At 38.1% G+C, this 24,199-nt stretch overlaps 1 protein-coding gene across 1 annotated transcript in view; it reads right to left on the bottom strand.

Moving 5' to 3' along the window:
- Positions 1-789: 789 nt before the first annotated feature.
- The window catches only part of LOC139947026 (extracellular calcium-sensing receptor-like), a 58,274-nt gene continuing 34,864 nt past the window's right edge, over positions 790-24,199 (bottom strand). The window contains exons 3-9 of the mRNA XM_071944845.1: positions 21,731-21,830; positions 19,898-20,062; positions 19,222-19,461; positions 17,418-18,663; positions 5,959-6,525; positions 4,875-5,002; positions 790-4,487 (exon numbers count right to left, since the gene is read on the bottom strand). Coding sequence (XP_071800946.1) covers positions 4,382-4,487; positions 4,875-5,002; positions 5,959-6,525; positions 17,418-18,663; positions 19,222-19,461; positions 19,898-20,062; positions 21,731-21,830 — 2,552 coding nt within the window. The 3' untranslated portion in view covers positions 790-4,381. The remainder of the gene's footprint in view (positions 4,488-4,874; positions 5,003-5,958; positions 6,526-17,417; positions 18,664-19,221; positions 19,462-19,897; positions 20,063-21,730; positions 21,831-24,199) is intronic.

Genomic DNA, 24,199 nt, shown 5'->3' with positions numbered 1-24,199 from the left:
ATTAATAAATGACTACCTTGGTCGATCAATTAGTGAATGGTTGCGAGGGGGACAGTTATGTTATTAAACAGAAGTGGTGCATCGTTGGTTAGGTGTAAAATATAAATTACATTTTCTTCAGATTTTTGATATTGTAAGTCTACTTTAAGCGAAATCATCTCGAATTGATGTAGAATTTACTGAAATAGCTGAAACATTTTGGATACAAAAATGTGTTTCGTTGTTCTGGTGGAAATAGACTTGACTTCAAGTCTAAGATCGCGGTTATTCCTCTGCACTTCAGGCACGAAAAACGCCCCACAAATATTAGCTATCATGCGCCCTAAACTCGCAATCTAAAATGACGGAGGTTTGTTACAAGTGGGCGCTGTTTCAGCCATTAATGTAGTGGCTATCACGACGACTAAACGCCACGATCAAAGACTTGGAACCAAGTCTATGGTGGAAAATAACTCTCAACATAATATGTTGTTTAATGACACACTAAGATTGTTTTGGCTCTCACCTTTTCTCTTATGCTTACCTCAATTTAGGTTTGTGTAATGTTTTTGTAATAGAAGAATGCATTCCTGTAAAAGCGCCCTGTGACTTTTTAGATTGTAAAATACAATCAAACCATGTTTGTACTGTCTTGTGGTTGCAAATAAATAAACAAAATATATATATATAAATAAGAGTTACATTTATACCAGATGAAGGAACTTTCACAACATAAAAATATCAGCAAAAAACCACATCACTTTAGAAATCATAGATCTTTTTATTCGTGATACGAATCATGTATGTTTTGACCTTATTGACTTGTGGTAATCTATACTCAGTCATTCGATTCTAAAACAGAAACTTTTTAAATAACTTCTTAAGTATGATAGGCCTAAGATGAATCTTTAAAAACCAAAATGTAAATTCATTTTTAGCATGTTATTTATCATTAGGTGAGGTTTGTGGTAGCAAACTGTGGTTGACAAGATTGAGCCAAGCTCAACAAACCAGTTATTCCTCAAACCACTAATTAAGCAGCTACTAAACATAGTCCAGCATTCTAATGAAAACCATCAGAGCATACTGATCGAAACGTTGAGTTGTCAACCACCGGTTCTTTTTAGAACCAACACAACTCGAAAGAGATTTATACTTGGTGCTACCACAAAGCTCACCTTGTTAAAGTTTTTGGAGATCCAAATATCGGTAATTATCCACATGATTTGCTCGTCTATAAAGACGATTTTTTAGGGCAACCATCATCATTAAGCTTTACTTCCATTTCAGACTTGATTTGACACGAACACTTATTTAGAGGGAAACATGATGGGTTCCTCAATAGACCATGCAAATCTAGTACGTAGTCAAGCACTTTGAAGACCACTTAGGTCCCACATACATCGCTTTAAAGGCAGTGGACACTATTGGTAATTACTCAAAATAATTTTCAGCATACAACCTTTTTTGGTGACGAGTAATGGGGAGAGGTTGATGGTATAAAACATTGTGAGAAACGGCTCCTTCTGAAGTGCCATAGTTTTCGAGAAAGAAGTAATTTTCCACGAATTTGATTTCGAGACCTCAGATTTGGAACTTGAGGTCTCGAAATCAACCATCTAAACGCACACAAATTCGTGTGACAAGGGTGTTTTTCCTTCATTTTTATCTCGCAACTTCGAAGACCGATTGAGCTCAAATTTTCACAGGTTAGTTATGTTATGCATATGTTGCGATAAACAAACTGTGAAGGCTAGTCTTTGACAATTACCAATAGTGTTCAGTGTCTTTAACTCGTGAAGGAAACAAACTCACACACTTTATTAGCGGGTCCCGATTCTCAAATACGCGCACGACTTGCAAAGTATAGTCGCCGGAAACTCAGACCCTTTTTGAAACCACGACTTCAGCATTGGAGTCGGCATCAGGCTCGATCCATCGTCGTCTGAAGCCCTGGGCGTGTACCCAAAGTACGCGGAATAACGTCAAAACAACCGCAGGGCCAAGCTAGCCTGAGCCGAATCTGGAGGCGAAACCGTGGTTTCGAAAAGGGACTCATATTCCAATAGGGATGAATTATTAACACTCAAAAATAAGTAGGCCTACCTTTTAATCTGTAACGTTGGCAAGATATTGGACGTGTTGTGAGTTCGTGTTTAATTAATGATTGTATGTTGCTCATTTATAATGAATTAACTAAGATAATAAGCAGGAGTGCAGGACCACATACAAGATAACTGTCAAAGAAAACTAAATCAGTGATACCTGAGGATGACCTGACACAACTTAAACCGTCTAAGTGTTATTTTAGTTAAAACAAACTTATAATATTAATTTTCTCTCCAATCATTATCCATTGCACAAATACATTGCATTTCTAGTACGCTCTGTTGGTCACACTACCACCATTCAACGTGAACATTTTACATCACATTTTTTCTCTATAAAGGCCGCGTCCCACAACCGCTAAAATTAAGTGAGTTGATAAATAAATTAAAGCACGTAAAACAAAACACTCATTACACAAACAAGGCAGGACGGCAAACTTATCAAAACAGCATCTCCGCGCTTAGATACTATTTGTAATATTATGTGCAATACAAAATATGTATATTATTTAACAAGAGTCTCTTTCCCCCAAACTAAATATCACAGCATGCATTTACTATTGACAACGAACTTCCTCAAATCCACATAATAAATATTTCTGATAATGAATCAACTGCCAACTGTAACCAGCTCTGAACAATATTAGAACAACTCATTTCCTCGTTCACCACCCATAAAACCAAAAGCAACTACCACAAAAAATGCCACAAAAATGCTTCACTTTTTCATTCATATCAAGCTCAATATTATTATTCATCACTTTCGTCAAATGGAGATAACAATGTAAAATTTCGCATTGTTAAGTACATTTTTTAGATGAACACAAATCTAATTTATTTGTAAGGATATCCTCATCCACACACAATCCACTTACATTCCTTCTCAACAATTCAATCTTATGGATCATTCTTTGTTCTTTCCTTCGTCTCTTTTTTTAACACTCGCATAGACTTTGTGCACGAATTTTCTTTTGGAGCAACCCAGTCTTTAGAAATCCCTTATGGATGTCTTTGTTTTCCCTTCTTTTGCTTTGTCGTTGGTCTTAAGGTACCACACATAAGGGGAACACACGTTCTACTCACACCCATTCCACCTACACGCATCCATTTAAAAAAACATTCCCTTTGCTTTATTTCACTCTCAATAATTCGCTCGGCCCCAGCGGCCAGTCTATCCAGGACCGCTGGGATGGGCTAATCGCTTGCACAGATTCTTGTTCAGGAAGTACGTCATGAGTACAGTGCATAGAAATAATGGTGCAGTGTGAGTGTGATGCATGATGGGACTGCGCATTATTAAACCAATGAGCGTGCACGATACGTTTGCCCATCCCAGCGCCTTTGGTTAAAGCAAGGCGCTGGGGACGAGCGAATACCAACATGAGAACTTCATCAACATTAAGAAAACAAAGACTCGCACAGTCACAACAAAACAACTTTCGGCAAAAGAGTAAATTTTCATTCATTTGTTGGTAGACTGTTTCTCAAATTTCTCAAACTATCTTTAGCTTTTTTTTATGCCTGATCTATTTTGGTGCACCATCTATTAAGAGTGTAACGTATGTTTATGTGTAGAAAAACAAATTGTACACTGTAAATACCTGGTGGGCTCGTTCATCGTGTTTAGAAGACTGATAGCAAGTCTATTCTACTTTGTGCCGAGTGAGGGCGTGACAATAAAAGCTTTAACGCTTTAAAGGCAATGGACACTATTGGTAATTACTAAAAATAATTGTTATCATAAAACCTTACTGAGTAAAGTGCAAAGGAGAGCTGTTGGTAGTATAAAACATTGTGACAAATGACTCCTTCACGAAGTAAAATAGTTTTTGAGAGAAAAAAGTAATTTCTCACTCAAAAATTAAAAGACTTCAGCTGCAGGCTTTTTATGATGCATCTGAAAGCATACAATTTGTGCAACAAGGGTGTTTTTTCTTCCATTATGTTCTTGCAACTTCGATGACCCATTGAGCCCAAATTTTCACAGGTTTGTTATTTGATGCATATGTTTGGATACACCAAGTGAGAACACTGGTCTTTGACAATTACAAAAAGTGCCCAGTGTCTTTAAGTACATTGAGTGTGTCAGTGTAATTTTTTATCAGAAACCACTTTAAGTGTTCGAAGACATAGAATTAAAACAAGAAATTAAACCTGAATACTTGACAAGGTGGGAATACTCTTTATTCAAAACCAAATTTCCGTGGAACAGAATCCCCTGCCACACCGGGCTTTGAAAGTGTTGTTTATGTGTGAGTGAGGAAGGGCGCCCTCAGTGCTCAGTGCAGATGTGTTCAGACCCTAGTTGATAACATAGACGAGCTCGAAACGATCATCATCTTCTTCTTCTGTTGTATTCGGTAAAGCTCGGATTTCTTGTCGCTCAGTCTTTGACAATGCCTGTAAAAAAGTTAAATAAACTGAAATTACATATCATTGATAATAATGAAATGTAATGAAAACAGTTATTGACCTACAATAATTCAAACATAGATAGGATAAGTAAGATACGTTTAACAATCGGTAGAAACGTGAGGCTTTGTCCGTTTCGGGTTTCTTGCGTTCAGTCTTTGACAATGCCTGCTAATTAAATAAATTAATATAAACTGAAAATTGCATACTGTTGAAAATTGCAGCATTGAGTTATGTTTTGGAACTTTACGTCTCTGTCGTCCAATATATTCGGTTTGTTTGGTGCAACTAAATCGGAGAGCCAAAGGTAATATTCGGTAAGGCCAAAATGGACATCGTTATTTTCATCTTTACATTCAATTTATCAAGTCTTACCCATTCTGGATTTCGTGTATCCTTTCGAAGCATAACTTGGCGGTTTGTATGCTTTGTGTCTTCTCCCCTCGGATGGCGTTAAGAGCTTTGTGGTAGTTACTCAACAGGGTCTGTCGAGCACTGGCAACCTGTTTGAAATTATTAAGAACAATATAAAGTACACATAATTGGGGAAACACGTTAGATTATGAAGAAACTATACACAAAATAGTAAACTTTTGGAGTGTTGGCTCTGAAAAGAGCCGGTTTGGTCTCGACGTTTCGAACAGTATACACCGCTCGTCTTCAGTAAGTTTTATTTGTAAGCAGCATTTTTGTGAGTCCACCATGTAATACGGTTCCGTTTGTAAAAGAGGGCTCTGTTAAGAGACGTGTAAGATTTTCAACATTTCGACTTGTGTGTTGCGTGGTTGCCATCGGGAAATTTGAGAGGTGTAGAGAGTAGCATAATGTGTAATGTGTTGAAAGATGTTGTTGTTTTCTGTAACCATTGTGATCGTAGTGCCCGCTGGGGTGTGTCGGCCGTCTAAGGATTGTGTTTTGACCCGAGATTACTAAAGAAGCCCTCGTTGTGTAGGGACATGAAACACTATGACTTACACACGTACACATAGTGGTTTTTACCCTGTTGTATAGATGAGGGTTTTTTTGTTTGTTTTTTGTAAAGAAAAACAACAAGCTCATGTGCTGTCAGTCGCAGAGTGTGGGTTCGATTCCCGGTCATGACACTTCTGCCCTCTAAGCAAGGCACTTAACCAAGCTTCGTAAACAGTCAGGAAAGTAAGCGTATTCTGTTCTACCAGCCAGGCCCCTAGTGGATGATACTCATGCCTACATCCTTAAGGACTGTGAATGGGGGGTAATCCTGTCCTTACGGACAAGGGGTAACCCTGTTTCAGTCCTAGGAGTAGGTGGCAACCTGCCATGGTGGCAGTTGGTGCGATTAGTTGATTTGAGTTGTTGTAAATTGTAGCCCTCACCTTGAAGTTGCTACCCGGCCTTGTAAAGTTCGGTGATCTCTCATCAAAAAAATTAAAAATAATAATTGTGTTACTTATTCAGAATGTAAACACTGTTCAATTACCTCAGGTATAAGCTTTCTTTTTGCTCCTTTACCCCGATGCTTTCCAGTGATTTTCCTCTTCGTCTTTGCATCCACTTTGCTATTGGCTTCTGGTTTGGTCTTCAAAGCATACAATTTGGGAACAAACAGCAACATGAGCGGCACATACCCTGAGAAAATAATCCCCACCACCAAAATAAATGGACGTGTGTGTTTCCCTTCTTCGATGGCAAACTGGATTCCAATAGTTGCCACCCATACCATAATATGGACTATAAAAGAGAAGAAGATGAATTTTCCTTCTCTGCAGTTATCCTCTTTCTTTCTTGTCTTGAATGCGATAAAGAGACCGACGATATCAAGCAGAATACTGTAACTGAAGGACAGCGCAATAGCGAAGAGTTCTCCCTCATTGCAATCGATGTAAACCAATCTTGCTGTTTTATCTGGTGTTCTTGAGGATCGAGGAAGCCCGGTTACAAACCAAACGGCTATAAACGCACAGTAAACACACGTTATCAGTAGCATTATAAATACTCTCTTTTTGACAGTTACGTATTGTCTTCCTTTGTATGAGACGTACGCACACTGTGAATGGCCTAGATGTGATTTTACAACTAAAATGGAAAAAGGATGTGATTTCGAAAAAGCCTATCCAATATCACATCTGCACCACTGAAATCACATCCGAGCCAGAAATCACATCCATGGTTAATTGACCAATTATCAATATCACATCCACTGCCAGCGGCGTTACTAAAATCACATCCCTGTTTAGGCCTAATCCAAAATCACATCCGAGCCCGAAATCACATCCATGTTTAATTGCCAATTATCAAAATCACATCCACTGCTAGGGGCATTACTAAAATCACATCCATTGTCCAGGCCTTAGCCAAAATCACATCCCAGCTAGAAATCACATCTATGGTTAATTGACCAATTATCAAAATCACATCCACTGCTAGCGGCATTACTAAAATCACATCCACTGTTTAGGCCTGGGCCAAAATCACATCCGAGCTACAAATCACACCCATGGTTAACTGCCAATTATCAAATCACATCCACTGTCTGGCTGTATACCAAAATCACATTATGATAGTGTCTGGCCTTAGCCAAAATCCCCCCCCCCCCTTCAAATCAGATGCAGGGTACATTGTGAACCCCAACATCACATACTGATTCCCCCACTAGTGCAAGGTCACACCTGAAAATGAGGACTGATGGTCAACTATGAACAACTTCAACCCGAAATTGCTGTGGAAACCCGTTTCGCCCTAAAATTACAGCAGAAGGTAAATTTAAGGCAATCTATCGGCATCTCCTGTTGCTCAGTTTTTTGGCAATGGTATTCCCAGCAATTTCAGAACAAGCCCACTTTGCCCAAGGAGACCATGCACACTCAAGAAACAGTAAACAGTGAATCATTCAATTACTGATCTAAGTGGAATTAACACCCCACAGGGATCAAGTGACCTTCAGACCATGACCTTACTTTAGGACACTCACTCAGTGGCCAGTACATGCACATGGAAGTGTATTTAGGCTACGTGTACCTACTCACCCAAACTCATGATATCTGGTATTAGCCCAAACTGTTTTAATGAAGGGAGGCCGTTCCAATGTATTGGTTAGTCTACGGATCGCGGTGACCGTTTGTCTTGAAAATTGATAACCATCGTTTTATTTATGTTTTTCGCCCGGCGACGAATCTATTTTAATTTTAGTCAGCTAGGCCCATTGAAACATTCCATCGTATGTATGCTGATTTTATGTATCGAGAAAACGGGTTGTGAAAAAGCCTACAGGTCGTGGCAGTTTTCCTGCAACTTTGGATGCCGAATCGACACAATCTTCTGACGTTCACATTTTACGTTTAGCTCGCGATAAACGTGCAGCCCAACTTCCTTATAGTATGATGTAAAGCGAGATCCACACCGGGTTCGGGCAACGTTCGATCGCACACCGGTCGAGATGTCCATGCACTATTCTGTTGTGTGGAGCAGACATTCCGCAATCTGTATTCCGTACAAGAACGCTTGGCTAGACTCCAACTCCGTACTGGTACTTGTTCATGGGCCGGGTGAATTGCTGTATGCATACAGCGTGGCAGACGTCCACGAATTCTGTGCTATACACAGCCTTGGATTAAGGCCACTTCCATCAACAACTTTGGCCGATAGAGGATGCGGGGCAAAGTTCATTAGAATTTTTGTATCAATGTGCCTCGCTGATGGACCTTTAAGAAATTCTTTAAACGCAGTTCTGTGAACTTCACTTCTGTTGTTTTTCACGATTGGAAAAATGTGAGGATAATTTTTTTCCTACGGCCTTGAAAAACGTCCATACACAAAATTAATTGTCAAAAAATTGCTTGTAAAATGCTAACGCAACAAGAGAATTGTTCCAAATTTCGTTTCAGATGTCATGTCAACTATCTGAGCTCAGTCTGAAAGGCATATTTCCAAAAACTAAATTGAAAAAAAGAAATTCTTCAAAAATGTTGAATTTTTACATTTTGGCCCAATGCCTGCAAACTTATGGACAAATGAATAGCCTTTTGCTTGTAAAATGTTAACGCAACACAAGAATTGTCCCAAATTTGATTTGAGATGTCGCATCACGTATCTGATCTCAGTCTGAAACGCATATTTTCATAAACACAATTGAACAAAATTATCTTCAAAAATTTTGAATTTTTACATTTTGGCCCTCTATCTGCAAATGTATAGCTTTTTGCCCGTAAAATGTTAACGCAATACAAGAATTGCCCCAAATTTGATTTGAGATGTCACGTCAACTACCTCAACTCTGTCAAAAAAGCGTATTTTCATTAACCCAATTTAAAAAAAGTTATCTTCAAAAATGTTGAATTTTTACTTTTTGGCCCAATGCCTGCAAACTTAAGTACAAATGAATAGCCTTTTGCTTGTAAAATGTTAACGCAACACAAGAATTGTCCCAAATTTGATTTGAGATGTCGCGTCAACTATCTGAACTCAGTCTGAAAAGCATATTTCCATAAACACAATTGAAAAAAAGTTTTCTTCAAAAATGTTGAATTTTTACATTTTGGCCCTCTATCTGCAGCTGTATAGCTTTTTGCCCGTAAAATGTTAACGCAACACAAGAATTGCCCCAAATTTGGTTTGAGATGTCGCGTCAACTACCTCAACTCTGTCAAAAAAGCGTATTTTCATTAACCCAATTTAAAAAAAGTTATCTTCAAAAATGTTGAATTTTTACATTTTGGCCCAATGCCTGCAAACTTAAGTACAAATGAATAGCCTTTTGCTTGTAAAATGTTAACGCAACACAAGAATTGTCCCAAATTTGATTTGAGATGTCGCGTCAACTATCTGAACTCAGTCTGAAAAGCATATTTCCATAAACACAATTGAAAAAAAGTTTTCTTCAAAAATGTTGAATTTTTACATGTTGGCCCTCTATCTGCAGCTGTATAGCTTTTTGCCCGTAAAATGTTAACGCAACACAAGAATTGCCCCAAATTTGGTTTGAGATGTCGCGTCAACTACCTCAACTCTGTCAAAAAAGCGTATTTTCATTAACCCAATTTAAAAAAAGTTATCTTCAAAAATGTTGAATTTTTACATTTTGGCCCAATGCTTGCAAACTTAAGTACAAATGAATAGCCTTTTGCTTGTAAAATGTTAACGCAACACAAGAATTGTCCCAAATTTGATTTGAGATGTCGCGTCAACTATCTGAACTCAGTCTGAAAAGCATATTTTCCATAAACACAATTAAAAAAAAGTTATCTTCAAAAATGTTGATTTTTTACATTTTGGCCCTCTATCTGCAGCTGTATAGCTTTTTGCCCGTAAAATGTTAACGCAACACAAGAATTGCCCCAAATTTGGTTTGAGATGTCGCGTCAACTACCTCAACTCTGTCAAAAAAGCGTATTTTCATTAATGCAATTTAAAAAAAGTTGTCTTCAAAAATGTTGAATTTTTACATTTTGGCCCAATACCTCCAAACTTAAGTACAAATGAATAGCCTTTTGCTTGTAAAATGTTAACGCAACACAAGAATTGTCCCAAATTTGATTTGAGATGTCGCGCAAACTATCTGAACTCAGTCTGAAAAGCATATTTCCATAAACACAATTGAAAAAAAGTTATCTTCAAAAATGTTGAATTTTTACATTTTGGCCCTCTATCTGCAGCTGTATAGCTTTTTGCCCGTAAAATGTTAACACAACACAAGAATTGCCCCAAATTTGGTTTGAGATGTCGCGTCAACTACCTCAACTCTGTCAAAAAAGCGTATTTTCATTAACGCAATTTAAAAAAAGTTGTCTTCAAAAATGTTGAATTTTTACATTTTGGCCCAATACCTCCAAACTTAAGTACAAATGAATAGCCTTTTGCTTGTAAAATGTTAATGCAACACAAGAATTGTCCCAAATTTGATTTGAGATGTCGCGCAAACTATCTGAACTCAGTCTGAAAAGCATATTTCCATAAACACAATTGAAAAAAAGTTATCTTCAAAAATGTTGAATTTTTACATTTTGGCCCTCTATCTGCAGCTGTATAGCTTTTTGCCCGTAAAATGTTAACACAACACAAACTTGCCCCAAATTTGGTTTGAGATGTCGCGTCAACTACCTCAACTCTGTCAAAAAGCGTATTTTCATTAACCCAATTTAAAAAAAGTTATTTTCAAAAATGTTTGGCCCAATGCCTGCAAACTTAAGTACAAATGAATAGCCTTTTGCTTGTAAAATGTTAACGCAACACAAGAATGGCCCAAAATTTGTTTGAGATGACATGTCAACTACCTCCACTCTGTCAAAAAAGCATATATCCATATAAACACAATTGAAAAAAAGGTATCCCAAATAATGTTGAATTTTTACATTTTGTATTTTAACATTTTGTTACATTTTGTACATTTTTGTATTTTGCAAAGTTAAGTACAAACGAATAACCTTTTGCTTGTAAAATTTTAATGCAACACAAGAATTGTCCGACATTTGGTTTGAGATTTTGCGTTAACAACCTCAATCTGTCAAAAAAGCTTTCCGTACACACAATTGGAGGTAAAAGAATGAGGAGAAGAAGAAGTCTTGGTTGGGGGGGGGGGGGGGTTGAAAGGAGCTGAAGAAGGAGAAATTGGTTAATGATTGGTGATAATGTCTTTCACTTGTTTCTGTCTCGACTCCTTAATAATCAAATGTTATGCTTTGCAAATTGTTACACCAAGCTTTATCAGTTGAAAATGTTGCTCTGGCTGAATCCCACCAGGCATCACTGTGCCCAGCAGGTTTTACTAGGACTACTCTCTGTTTATTCATCCAATTGATACACTGTACATCACACAGCAGATAGATCTATAACAAAGTCGACAGAGAGAAAAAAAGGCCTAATAGCCGCTAGCGCCCACCCATGTGCTGCATTATGTAATCGGCCCCTACCGAAGTGCTGGTTTTCGCGGGAAACAGACAAAAACATCAAGCTGAAACAACGTTTGTTACACAACAAACAGTGGCACACACACACTTGTTGAGTTTCCGAATCTGCTGAAAAGTAATGATTAAATCGGCCAAAGAAACCATGGATCGTCATTTAATGCAAGCAGAGTAATTTCGGAATTATAATTATTTCGTCGGTGAGCCCTTTGGATCAACGAAAAGTGGAAATGTCTCTGCGAGAAATGGAGTGCCCTGTGTGCCTGGCTGCCGGCCGGAAGCATCAACCTTGAATGCTCAGCCTATATGGGGATGGCTCAGAATCAAGATTGCAAGGTATTTAGGTATTTAATAGTCTATCAATTCATGATAAAATCATACCCTGTTCCAGCTAGGAAGTAGAAATTCACAAACCGGCAGATTTGAGTTGCAAACCTCTGCTGAATGTTCAACACGGTTATTTACATTTTGCAAGCCATAAAACTACAATAACCGTATTCCTTACTAAGTAAAAGCATGGAGAAAAGCCAACAGTGCAACTGGTACTGCTTGTATTTTGTAACAAATAATATTGCCGGCGTAAACGCAGCAAAAGTTCCTTCGTCTGTACGAGTCAAATCTTTAAATAATCCGTTTACAAACTGCCTAATTTGTAACTAACCATGACAAGATTTAGTTTATAGCGGTCGTGTCACGATTCCTCACCGCATACTTTAAAATAAATATTAAAAGAACGTTTAATATATGTAGAAGAGTCATCATATGCATCAAAATCACACCACCTTCAATTCAAACTGTTAATATTATGTCCTAGACACCCCCTCCGTTATTTACTTTTCTTTTCCGCGAACTTGATTGATCAATGGATTTTTTTTCTTCCTACGAAATTGCCACTCTCATAATGCTTTTAAATGGGATTTTTTCCGCTTTCTTTTCTCTAAATCGATTTAAAAGAGGGAATCCTTAAAAAGAATCAGGGAAAAAAATTGCCGCCAGGCATGTGCACGGCCGAATTTCATGGCTCTGCTTACTTTGCAAAGAACTTTGCGCCTACGTAAGCGTGATTCAGCGCTTACACGGCCGGGCTGCATGGATAGCCATGATTTAAAAATAATATAAAGGATTGTTAACATGCATCGAGAGAACCGAAAACAAAGACAAACATCAAAATATGTAATTAAGCATAAAACATTTTCAAAGCATTAGCTTTTACACACCATTTAAATGATGTACCAAGTACCTGATTGTGGTGTAGTTAATAATAATGTTGATTCCCAAACTAAACTATTTTTTGTAAGCAGTTAGTTCAGAGGCCCTATTCTTTCCACCTGCACGGCACAACAGGCTGCAAGGGACGACGCCATCTGGTTTTCTGTTTACGGTTTCTGTTCTTGTATGATGGAGACCATTGACTGTCTTCATCACAGCAATGTTGATTAATTTAACGGTTATATAGCCTCCATGAATGCACAAAATAAAGGTTCTGACCCGGTTCAGAACATCTGACAATTTTATTCCATCTACATGTATCACCGCTTTGTACACTATAGATATCGAAAGGTGCTTGAGATCCAGTAATGATGAATCAGATGCGGCAAAGGAAAAAGTCATTTGGATGTGGTGGGTAAAAATGTCTCCACCAAAGCTGGTGTGCTTGTCTGCATTACATTTAGTGTCATCAACTGATATGCAAGGCTGTCGAATGTTTATGTATGGACAACAATGTTATAGGAAGGATTTATTCCTCCATGGGACAACGTACTGGATGGGATAGGGCTCTTTATAACCACGAATGTCTTTCACCTTTACTCCCATTATAGTCTTATGATGAGAAACTTAACCTGTCACTTTAAAACAATTTTTTTAAGGCAAATATAGTTTTTGCATGTTTTTGTAATGTTCCCCTACATATGACTTGCACACAAACAGTTCGTGCTCAGTCATTACTCATGGTTAACTTATTTATTGAATGCAACCATGGGGGTACAGAACTCGACTTTCATGGCACAAAAGTCATACGTAGCACCCATTATTAGAACCAATATTATTATGTGAACAAACTTGACAAAGGCATTTAGTTTTTCAACAAGAAGTGTAACGGCGACGACCCGCCCCACACATTATAATGTCAGATTTTTTTTAATGTCCAAGGGTCTAATTAGGCGAATAATTTTCGTGTCAGGAGATGAAAATTATTTCAGCATGTAAAACGTATTTTCGTGACGTTGTGTTATTCGTTTCTCAAAAAAAAACTACACCACCTCAGCATTTGACGAATGTAAGCTTTTGACGATCATTATCTTCACACGGTGTAAGTCAATCTGTGGACATTGTAATTTTCGAATGCGCGGCTTATTAACCGTAAGACTAAGAAGCAGGATGACCATTCTAGGAAAGGGCGTGGTCGCTTTCCGATTGAGGCAGAATGAACTGATGTTTTCTTTGAACAATAGTTGTTGTTTGTCACTGTCAGCATGACAGTGTTGCAACATTTGTTGTTAGGTGAATGTATTATATGACTGGAGTTGGCCTTACTCTGTCCTTACTCTATGCTCTGCCCATGGTCATACTGCATAATGACCATGCATTATGACGATACCTTACTGCAGGCATCCCTAAATAACTTACCAGTGCCAGAGCAAGGACCAGCTGTCAACAAATGATGCTGGTTCCTAAACTACTTTACACCTTTTTATGTCTCGTCATCATATTTAACTTGCTATGACTAGTGGCCAATCCGAAACCTGAGGTGAAAGTTGTTTATTACACAACTTGTTCTAAGTTAAAGAAAATAAACTTAAACAAGGATCACCATAATGGCAGCATTTCCCAAAACAATTTTCTCAAGATATTATCCTGCTTGAGCATCCAACTGCTAACTTTTGAGCCTGTATGGTTCTTTTGAATTTGTAACAAAGTCTGCGATTTTGAATTGATTACTCAATTTTTTTATTTATTTTTTTTTTTTTTTGGGGGGGGGGGGAAACAAATAAAAAAACAAAAACACAAAGTAATTAATCCAGTGATTGATTTCCCCCAAAATCAGTATACTACATTGTAATTGTATTATTTGACAGAACTTGTTTTTCTTTGTAGGGCCTACTTGAAAACCCATTATTTCATGGAGATATCCTAAAGTACAGTTAGGCTACATTAGGGAGACCATCATTAATATTTTCGGTCCATGATCCCAAAAGGTGGAGCATAATGGCGAAACCATTAATGATGAAAATACCTCTATGACCGGAAAAGCCGAAGAGAGTTGAAAGTTGTTCAGACAGGTAATAATTTTGGTATTATCAGACAATTTGAAAATACAGATCACAAGGCTTGACAGGACAATTTGAGAAATGCTGTCCCTTGGTGTTCACTTGTTTTCAAGACGCAATGTTCTTGATTTACGAACAAGCTTAATATAAACTGGTACTAAGAAACAGGCCACATTTGTCGACAGCTGGTCTTGCCCCAGCACTGGTAAATAGTATTCAGGGATGTTTTAGGGACCATCATTACTGCAGGAAGGCGGTCACCCGTTAGTAATTAGGTTATGTAACACAGCTCTGTGGGTCAGGCCATGGCAGAGTTAACATTTATGCCAACTAAATAACAAATTGATGAACAAAATCTCAACATAAAATCGAAAGGAAAGAAAGTTTACCACCGAATAGATAATGTATATTTCAAAATTGCCTGAGTGGTGTTAATTTCAAAGAAGCAAGGTTTTATTGTGACATTAAAACGAGGTTTTCAAATCATGCATGTACATAATTTTTCAGCTGTTCAGATTTTGAAATTTCATTTTATCAGACAATAGCTTTTTATTTTCTGTGGTTTCTTTTAAATTTACACCACTTTGTTTTATATGTCAGATTGATTTTTACAATTTCGAAAACAAAATACAGTAATGAATTTGCCAACAAATTATTGGAACATAAACAATTGTAGTTTTGTTATTTTTGTCCTGCTGTGTAGGCCTACTTGCACTAACACTTATAATCATGGGGATTATGAAGTACATCATTGACTTATACATTTACAATTATGGTGACCCTCAATGAATAAATAAATCAGTAAAACAATTGTAGTCCTTGACAGACCTTGTTCTTCTGTGTAGGGCCTACTTGAAAACCTTTTATTTCATGGTTATATCTTAAATATTGAGACCATCATGATTCCATAGTCCTAAATGGTGAAACCACTATTCCTCCATGGTGAAAATAGGGGGAACACTGAATCCAGTCTACACACACATAGATACTGCATACAGTACGCCATGGGACCCACTTCTAGAGAGCATTCATCTGTAAGTTATTGGTTACATAATCGGACAAGGTTTTTGCAAAGGTCAGATCGTTGCTATGACTACTGGACATTCCGAAGCCTGTGGTGAAGGTTCTGGTTCTGGTGAATAACTGCACAATCTCCACATATCGGGATGTACAGGTTAAGAAAGTCTCCACTTAGGTGGCAGAAAGGTGGGGGGGGGGGGGGGGGGTGGGGGTCATGTTAAAAAAAATGCATCCATTGGTTTTTCACTCATAGTAATTATAATGCAAAAGTTTGTTTCACCATATAAAGTTAGGTGTCACCGATGCAAACATAATATTTCGTGAACACTGTGATAAAAAAAAAATCTGCACAAAATGACTCAATATGCTTGTGTACACACTGTCAACACGTTAAATTTTTGGTTTGTTTGTTCATTTTTCAACTATGTTCTCTCAATGAAAATAGCACGCACCCCCATATAACATAAAACAACTAAAAAGTTAAAATGCTTCGGCTGAAACTATGTTTACAACTGTCACTTTACATCTACAATAACCAGGACAGGTGACAATTTGCAAAGGGGAAAATTAAATAACAGAAGGTTAAAAACGGCACTCAGACATTTTCTGTTACTCTATTCCTTGTTTTACTCATACGATAGTAAACTGGTTGGGAGTTTGTAGCAATTCGATTCCCTTGCAACCCTGGGGAATGATGACTTGATCATGATGATTATTGATCGGTAGGCTACCTTTTTATAATTGTGTTCACAGCCACTGGCTGAGCAACTGTACTGAGTGCAAGGGAGTTAAAGAACGCCTAGAAACTAGATTGCGGTACTGCATGATTTTCGGCATAGACCTTTCACCATTCTGGGTTTGGGTTATGCTGGTACAATAGTATGATAGTCCACATCCCGCAAGGATAATTATGTACAACTAGGGAAGGCGAGTAAGTTTTTAAACCAGACTCGACACGCCGCACTGTTCTACTGGTTCTACACACAGTCATGGTTTCCAAAGTGCATGATGCTATAATTTTGATTTCAGAAATAAAAGCGTGTAGTTCCTGGACTCGTTCAATGTTCAAAGTTTTAGTTTTTACCATTCCAGTCCATAGTTATTTAATAGTTTCTTCTCATTCCATTTGTATCATTCATAATCATAGTGCGTGGAACCCCTTCCACTTGCTCGCAACCCAAACGCTTGCGAAACCAGTGCATGACGTACTGGACGTTGGGTTGAGAATGCGATACTGGTTAAGTTGATGTGATGTTGGTGTCAACCAGACAGTAGATGTGATTTTGATAATTGGCAGTTAACCACGGATGTGATTTTTGTCTTGGATGTGATTTTGGCTAACGGCTGGGTAGTGGATGTGATTTTAGTAATGCCCCTAGCAATAGATGTGATTTTGCTAATTGGCAATTAAACATGGATGTGATTTCTGACTGGGATGTGATTTTGGCTAAGGCCTGGACAGTGGATGTGATTTTAGTAATGCCGCTAGCAGTGGATGTGATTTTGATAATTGGCAATTAAACATGGATGTGATTTCTGTCTCTGATGTGATTTTGGCTAAGGCCTCAGCATTGGATGTGATTTTAGTAATGCCGCTAGCAGTGGATGTGATTTTGATAATTGGCAATTAAACACGGATGTGATTTCTGGCTTGGATGTGATTTGGAAAAAAATCACATCCTTTACCCAAAATCACATCCCAAAAAATAGCCTTTCCATTTTAGTTGTAAAATCACATCCAGTCCATTCACAGTGGCAGTCATCACTAAAGTTCCTTGCAGCAGAGCCAGTGGTAAAAGTTGCAAGCCAGCTTTGATGATACAGTAGATGTCACTGGACGAAATCAGAGGCATCCATGACATTATAAAACATAGGACGGCAGAGGTTAAAATGGCGACATTGTGACCGGCATGAGCGCAAACCACAACCCGCGTGTTACGTTTACGGAGGAAGATTGTACCAAACACACAAGCTATGAGGATTCCTGGAGTTGATAAAGCTAAAATGACGATACCCAGCGGGCTGTTTGCAGTCAAGTAAACGGTGGGCAGAGGAACACACCCAGTGCGCTCTGCATTAACAATCTCCTCACTGAGACAGCTTGAACACGTGAGGGCGTTTATATGCATAGTATAGTGGTTATCTGGGCATTGGACGCAGTTCCAACAACACTCGGTTTTGGATTGGCTGCTGCTTATAAGACGGTAACCAGGCTGGCATGGATCGCTACAGATGGAAATAGAGGGCGCTGTTTGTGAACATAAGTCATCACTTGGCCATGTAATAGTACCATTGATTGTAAATGCTTGGTTTAAGTTCCATCTACCAACTCGTTCAGTAACTGTTTCATTTGAGCACAATGAAACAGGTTGGAGATTAAATACATCATAAGAAGCACTGGATCCCAAATCTCCGTTAGTCGTGAGTTCTATATTGTATCCAGAGTAACCAAGAAAACTCACATTTTTCATAAGGGATAAGATGTTCCTACCATTCACAGCATCTGAGTTTGCATCACACATTGTTGAGTTACACTTCAAAGCATTGTGAAGAGCCAACGCAACAACGTACACAGAATCAAGAATTGAAGAGACTAAATTTCCTTTGAAGAAAGTGTCTCCTTTTGGTAGCATCTCATCGCCAGTGCATTGCTTGGTGAAGACACCAGACCCATTCGATCCGTCATCAATATAACAGTTAAAAGTCTCCTGCCAATATTCTGTAAGAAATGGATCTTGGTATCCGATTTTACTTGGTGATATTCCATGAAGATATTCCATGAATCCTGGGACTTCTTGGGCTCTGTAACGTAACCCAAGCATCCCACGAGTTACTCTGGAAATCCTTGAATCTGACGTCAGAACAGGTGAGGCGGTCCAACCGTCTGTACCTATGAATGTATACCCAGTTGCATTGAGTTCCGCAAAGGCATCGAGAAGACGTAACATTGGAGCTTCATTTGCAAACGCCACAATCACTTTGATCTTCGGAAAGGTTCTGAAATAAACGAGATCAAACGGGGTATCGTTAGTAATGTCACATCTTGTTTCATATTTTGTTACGAGAAGAAATTTGCCTGGTTACTGAATCGCAATTTATTGATTTGTTTAAGTCATTGTTATTCGTCCTCTTCGTGCTGGCCAATCCCTACACTCTAATTTATTTTAAGTTAAATTCTATGGTCAAAGAGCCAAATCAGTGCTCCTTAATATGTGACGACTTACTTCTTCGTATGGGTCATGCCGACTATCCTCAGATTTTCAAGGGATATTTAAAGACTTTTTTTAAACAATGTTTTATGCTGTGTGTTTTTCGTAAGAGCTCCTGCGTTATGCACTGTATCATATTATGTAAATTATTTTTATAACCTTAGACAATATTAGTCCAATGTTTGTACACTATAAGGGAGGATTGGCTATTGTCAGCCTGTACTTATGGCTCTCCATAGCTTTTTAACCTTGGTTGACAAAACTCGGGCTGTAATGTTGCAAACAATTCTCTACGGATCTGTTCGGGAAAATAATAGGACGCCCTCTGTTGTCCAGTTCAACTAACCTGATTTGGTTGACGATATCAATCAGTTGTTCCTTGGTAGTACTGCTACCAATGCGACTCTCCAATGCAACACAAACACCATTTGATTTCGACTTCAACAGAAATTGATCTAAACCAGGCACTCCGTAAGCCAAGTCATCTGTAGCTACGGTGGCCACGACAGACCAGTTAAAATGCGTCACAATGTCGACTAGTGCGGTGGCTTGGTGGATGTCACTTGGTACCACTCTTGTGAAATAACTGGAAACAAAAGTCCACAAACAAAAATCGTTATTATGGGTTGAATCTTTTGAGATGCTGCTCTGAAATAAAACAGATGGAACGACGGTTTTCGTGATCACAGATTATGAACGACGAATGTGCAAGATGGGGAACTTCATCTCTTTCGTCCTTCGGATATAGGACGTAAAGCCGTTGGTCCCGTGTGTTTAAAAGAACCCAGTGCACCGGGTTTTCCTGGTTTGATTGGCTGCATATTGCGCCACATCACCTAGTAAACCATTGCATGGTGCCATGTATAAAAAGGAGTAGGTCGCATAACTCAATTGAGTCCAACATACCTTGCAGAAAATACTGTATGTTACAGCGCTTTGAGACGTGTGTGAAACCCTACATAAATAGCTATTATTATTATTATTATTAATATAATTTGTTTACCGTTGTTATTTGTTATTACCTAAAACTGGGGTGACTGAGTAACTCGCTGGTTGCTGAGTAACTAATCTCTGGTAACTCAAATAACTCAAATAGACTCGCCACCGATACAGCTGCGTTACTTGTAGCTGGACCTACTACTGCAACAATAGTTCCCAATCTGCCACTGCTGGTTGTTGTCGTTGAACTGTTAGAAATGAGAGGGACGAGACAAGTTTATTAAAATATTAAAACTAAACGTTTGACTGTTAGAGGCCTGATACTTCACGGAGGCAAAGAAGGCGATTGCCTCCATGCCCCCTGGTCATTGTCATGGTGCCCTTGAAATGCCCGGGTAGAAATTTACACTTTCCTTATAGGGTGCCCTTTACCAAGGAGAAAATGACTCGGTGCCCTTGCCCTTTCAAAAACAAAGCATTCAGGCCTGAGATAACCTCGTTTGGAGAATCTGTAAACGATTGGTAATTACTCTGGAAATCAAATGCAATACAAATTTACTTGGTAAGAACTACAGCCGCTTTGGATTGTATGATGCATTTTGAAAAACCGGTCACTTCGAAGTACTGCGATTATTGGAAAAATATCAGAAAAGCGTTGCCAAGGAAACGTTTCTCACATAGTGTGTTCTTATAGGAGATTATTCTTCATGTGTGTGGACATAACCTCTCCGGGGTTTCGGCAATATCTCTAAAACGCTACAACCAGAATGATTTTGTACTGGCTATTTTCATGGTATATCTACATGAACTATGATTTAAACAAACAGTGATTTCCAATTACCAAACGTATACAAATCCTTTAAAACACTTGCTGGCAGTGTAGGCACTTTATGTAATCCACCATATATATAAACTGACCAACCTGTAGAAGTTTGGGATCGATCTGCCATCTGGGCCACGAGAGAATAGTGAAAAACAGATGAAATTTTTTGCTTGAATTCGATTAAAAAATGGAATAACACGCTCACTGAGCGATAAACTCCAAACGGGAAATAAGTTTTGTTTTTCAGAAACCATAATAATTACAACGGATGTTTTCTACTATCATTAAAATGAAAGTTTCACCCTTGATGTTGTCCTTTGTGTTTCCATCTTATTACTTGTGGTCAACCCTTCCCTTCACCCCCCTTTTTGTCCCCCTATTCATTGTTTACCCCTGCTTTATTATGTATGCTTTCTAACCCCATTCATGTATTTCCACTTCACTGCTTATGTTTCACTTAGTTACCTGTTCATGTTTGTTGTGTTGTCATTTAGCCTTCGAGAAAGACTCTGCTAGGGTCGAAACGTCAGGCCATTAACTATTTTTTGTCTTTATTATTCATTCAAACAAAAGCTTTCAGACACACCATGTGCAGGTTTATTATGTGGACATAATCTTGTTATTTGTGCATGGATAGTTCATATTAGTCTACAAATAAAAACGCACTGCCTTTTAGCGTCTGTGATCCCGACTACACTTCATGTATGATGTGAACGGAGACTACCAAGGCCCATGATGGCCACTGTTATAAGTTTAACTTTTTTTTCAGGCATGTGTTGCTGGCTTTAGTGTATAATCTTGGTCATTTTGATTTTTGTCACACACTGTTTTGTTTTACTGTCTAATGTTTGCCGGATAAATAATACTTATGACTACAGTTTGAAGGCTCGTACTGACTCAATGACCTCTTATATGTCTGGATAACAATTGGAAATCAATGCAGGGAGTTCTTCTATTCCATTTTGACCTTCAAGTGACCGTTTGAGAAAGTCCAAAATAAATTCAGTAAAAGTCCACTTTGAAAAACTTGTTAAAAACACTCTTGAAAACAAATTGGAGAAAAAATCAAAAGTTTTCTGTTAATTTTACTCACTCGTTTTTACAAGTTCCAAGGTTGGCTGAACTAGTGATGAAATCAAGTGATGACGTCACAGCTACATTAGGGTTACCACACGTGTCTTTAATGTGGAATCCTGCATCCGAGAACGGAAGGAAAATTGTATTAAATTCACCCTTATCTTGCTGTAAATTATCACCAAAATAGAGCATCAACAAGCAGTTTAAGCTTCCCTTAAAATGTTACTTGCTGAGAGGTGTTGTAGTTTTTGAGAATGAGTAAAACAGTGTCACTAAAAAAATGTTTGTCTAGACCAACATTTTTTGTCATGTACAAACGAATTACTATACCAGTACTGGTATAATACCAATATCGGTTAATACGTTGTACGTGACATAATAGGCACCAGTTGCAAAAATAAAGGAAACTTTATTACGTTTTGGCCGGGAATCAAAATTATTTGTCTGTACTCAGCAACTTACCCAAGTAGCCTATGGTATACTGGGGGGTGGGGGCATTGTTGAGGATTATTTTCCCCCAAGAAATGTTGATAGTGTTAGAATGCATTGCACCAAAAACAAGCCCTAGTTATCCAAATTGATATGCAAACTAAGGGAGACGTATATTGGTCCCCATATTTTTGTCTCCATTAATTGTCATAATATTTCAGTTTTTACTGATCGTAAATGATGCTTGTATAATTTCCATAATGCTAACTCTGTCATTACCTATGGCCATTTGACAGTCACGAACCGATGATAACTCAAGTGTGTTTAATAGGTTAGTCAATGTTAATGATCGTTAGCAAGACTCATGAATAAAATTCTCATTATTGGGGAGTTTGTAAGTTGTAGAAAGGCTTAGCTTTCCAGGTTTCAACCGGGGTTTTCTTACCGTTGCAATTCCGTATTGCAAAACCAATCGGTTGAAATGGTGTCCCCTTACCCGTGTTATCCGTGTTGACAACCAGTCGGTCATCTTAAACTAATTAATTGTTGCAGTTCCATTACTTCATCACAAATTTCAGGATGAATCCAACAGGTTGTAGTTTCTCGAAACAACGTACAGATTTAAGGGCACTGGACACTATATGCAACTACTCAAAATTATTATTAGCATGAAAACATACTTGGTAACGAGCAATGGAGAGCTGTTGAAGGTAAAAAACATCGTGCGAAACAGCTCCCTCTGAAGTAACATAGTGTTTAGAAATAAGTTAGAAGAGTTGAAACCAACGGTTCTTTTCAGAACCACCCCAACTCATTATAGTCATTACATGGTGTTACCGCAAACCTCTCTATATAAAAAAAAAAGTTATTTCTTACTCAAATATTAAATGACTTCAGGCCTGAAGCCTCGTATTATAGAAGCACCACAATTTTGTGTAACAAGGGTGTTTTTGCAAATTCGATAACCAATTATGCAAAATTTGTCAAAGGTTTGTTATTTTATGCATAGCCTATGCTGGGAAGCACCACAATTTTGTGTTTAAACAAGGGTGTTTTTGCAAATTCGATAACCAATTATGCAAAAATTTTCAAAGGTTTGTTATTTTATGCATAGCCTATGTTGGGATTCACCAAGTTAGAATACTGTGAGAGTACTGGTCTTTGACAATTACCAAACGTTTTCAGTGCCTTTAAAATAACTGGAAGACCAGGTTTTTGCTTTTCGAGTGTTCCTTTTTAGCTAGGTTTTGTCTCTTATAGAAGACAAGTCATTTTGTCTGCACTCTTCATGATTATCAACGAAAATGTAAACATTCAATCCATCTTCTTCAAGCCAGAATTTAATTATATTCTCGTATTTATCTTTCTCATTAAGGTGGTCTACTACCCTTGCGTCGCAAGTTCTCTATTTGGCAACCTCCATGATTGAAAACAAAATGTGAGTAACCCAATCCTTGCATCTGTACTATCAACTGATAGGTCACTTTAATTCAATCCCCTGTCAGTCTTTGACACTTATAAATCACTTCAATGTGATCGTACTTTATTAACATTTTTCTTTGCCGAGCAGCCGAAATATGCACCATTCAAGAGCCGTCGGGTTTTTACTCTCCGCGCTCGCACTTCAAATAAATGAACGTAAACACGTGTTCTGATGGAAAGGAACAAAAAGTATTTTGACCAAGAGTCGTCTGGTTCTTTAACTATGAAGTGTTTGGGCTTCATGTAAACATCATGACAGCGGGGATGTGTTTATGTGAAATTATTTTGAACTTGAAATATCAGCTAAACTAAATACTGGTGGAATGTTGATGCGTTGAAGTGGCGAGACTTTTCTGTCTAGTGATCGTACGAGTGATTGTACGAGAGCGTAATATTGGCGTCTAATGCTTTATATGACCTCAGTTGTGGACTAAGTACTTGTCTTACCAGTCTAACATTGTGTGTGACTTAGAACCAGAGTGTAGCTATGTACTAATGAGATACAATAGTATTGAATTGTATTTTTTAGGCCTATTTGTGTTCCCTACTCTTTCAGCGCCTTGTATTATTTGGT

This window comes from Asterias amurensis, chromosome 14 (genome assembly GCF_032118995.1).
Source record: "Asterias amurensis chromosome 14, ASM3211899v1".
Classification (NCBI taxonomy): Eukaryota; Metazoa; Echinodermata; class Asteroidea; order Forcipulatida; family Asteriidae; genus Asterias; species Asterias amurensis.
This window is presented reverse-complemented; position numbering and strand designations above follow the sequence as displayed.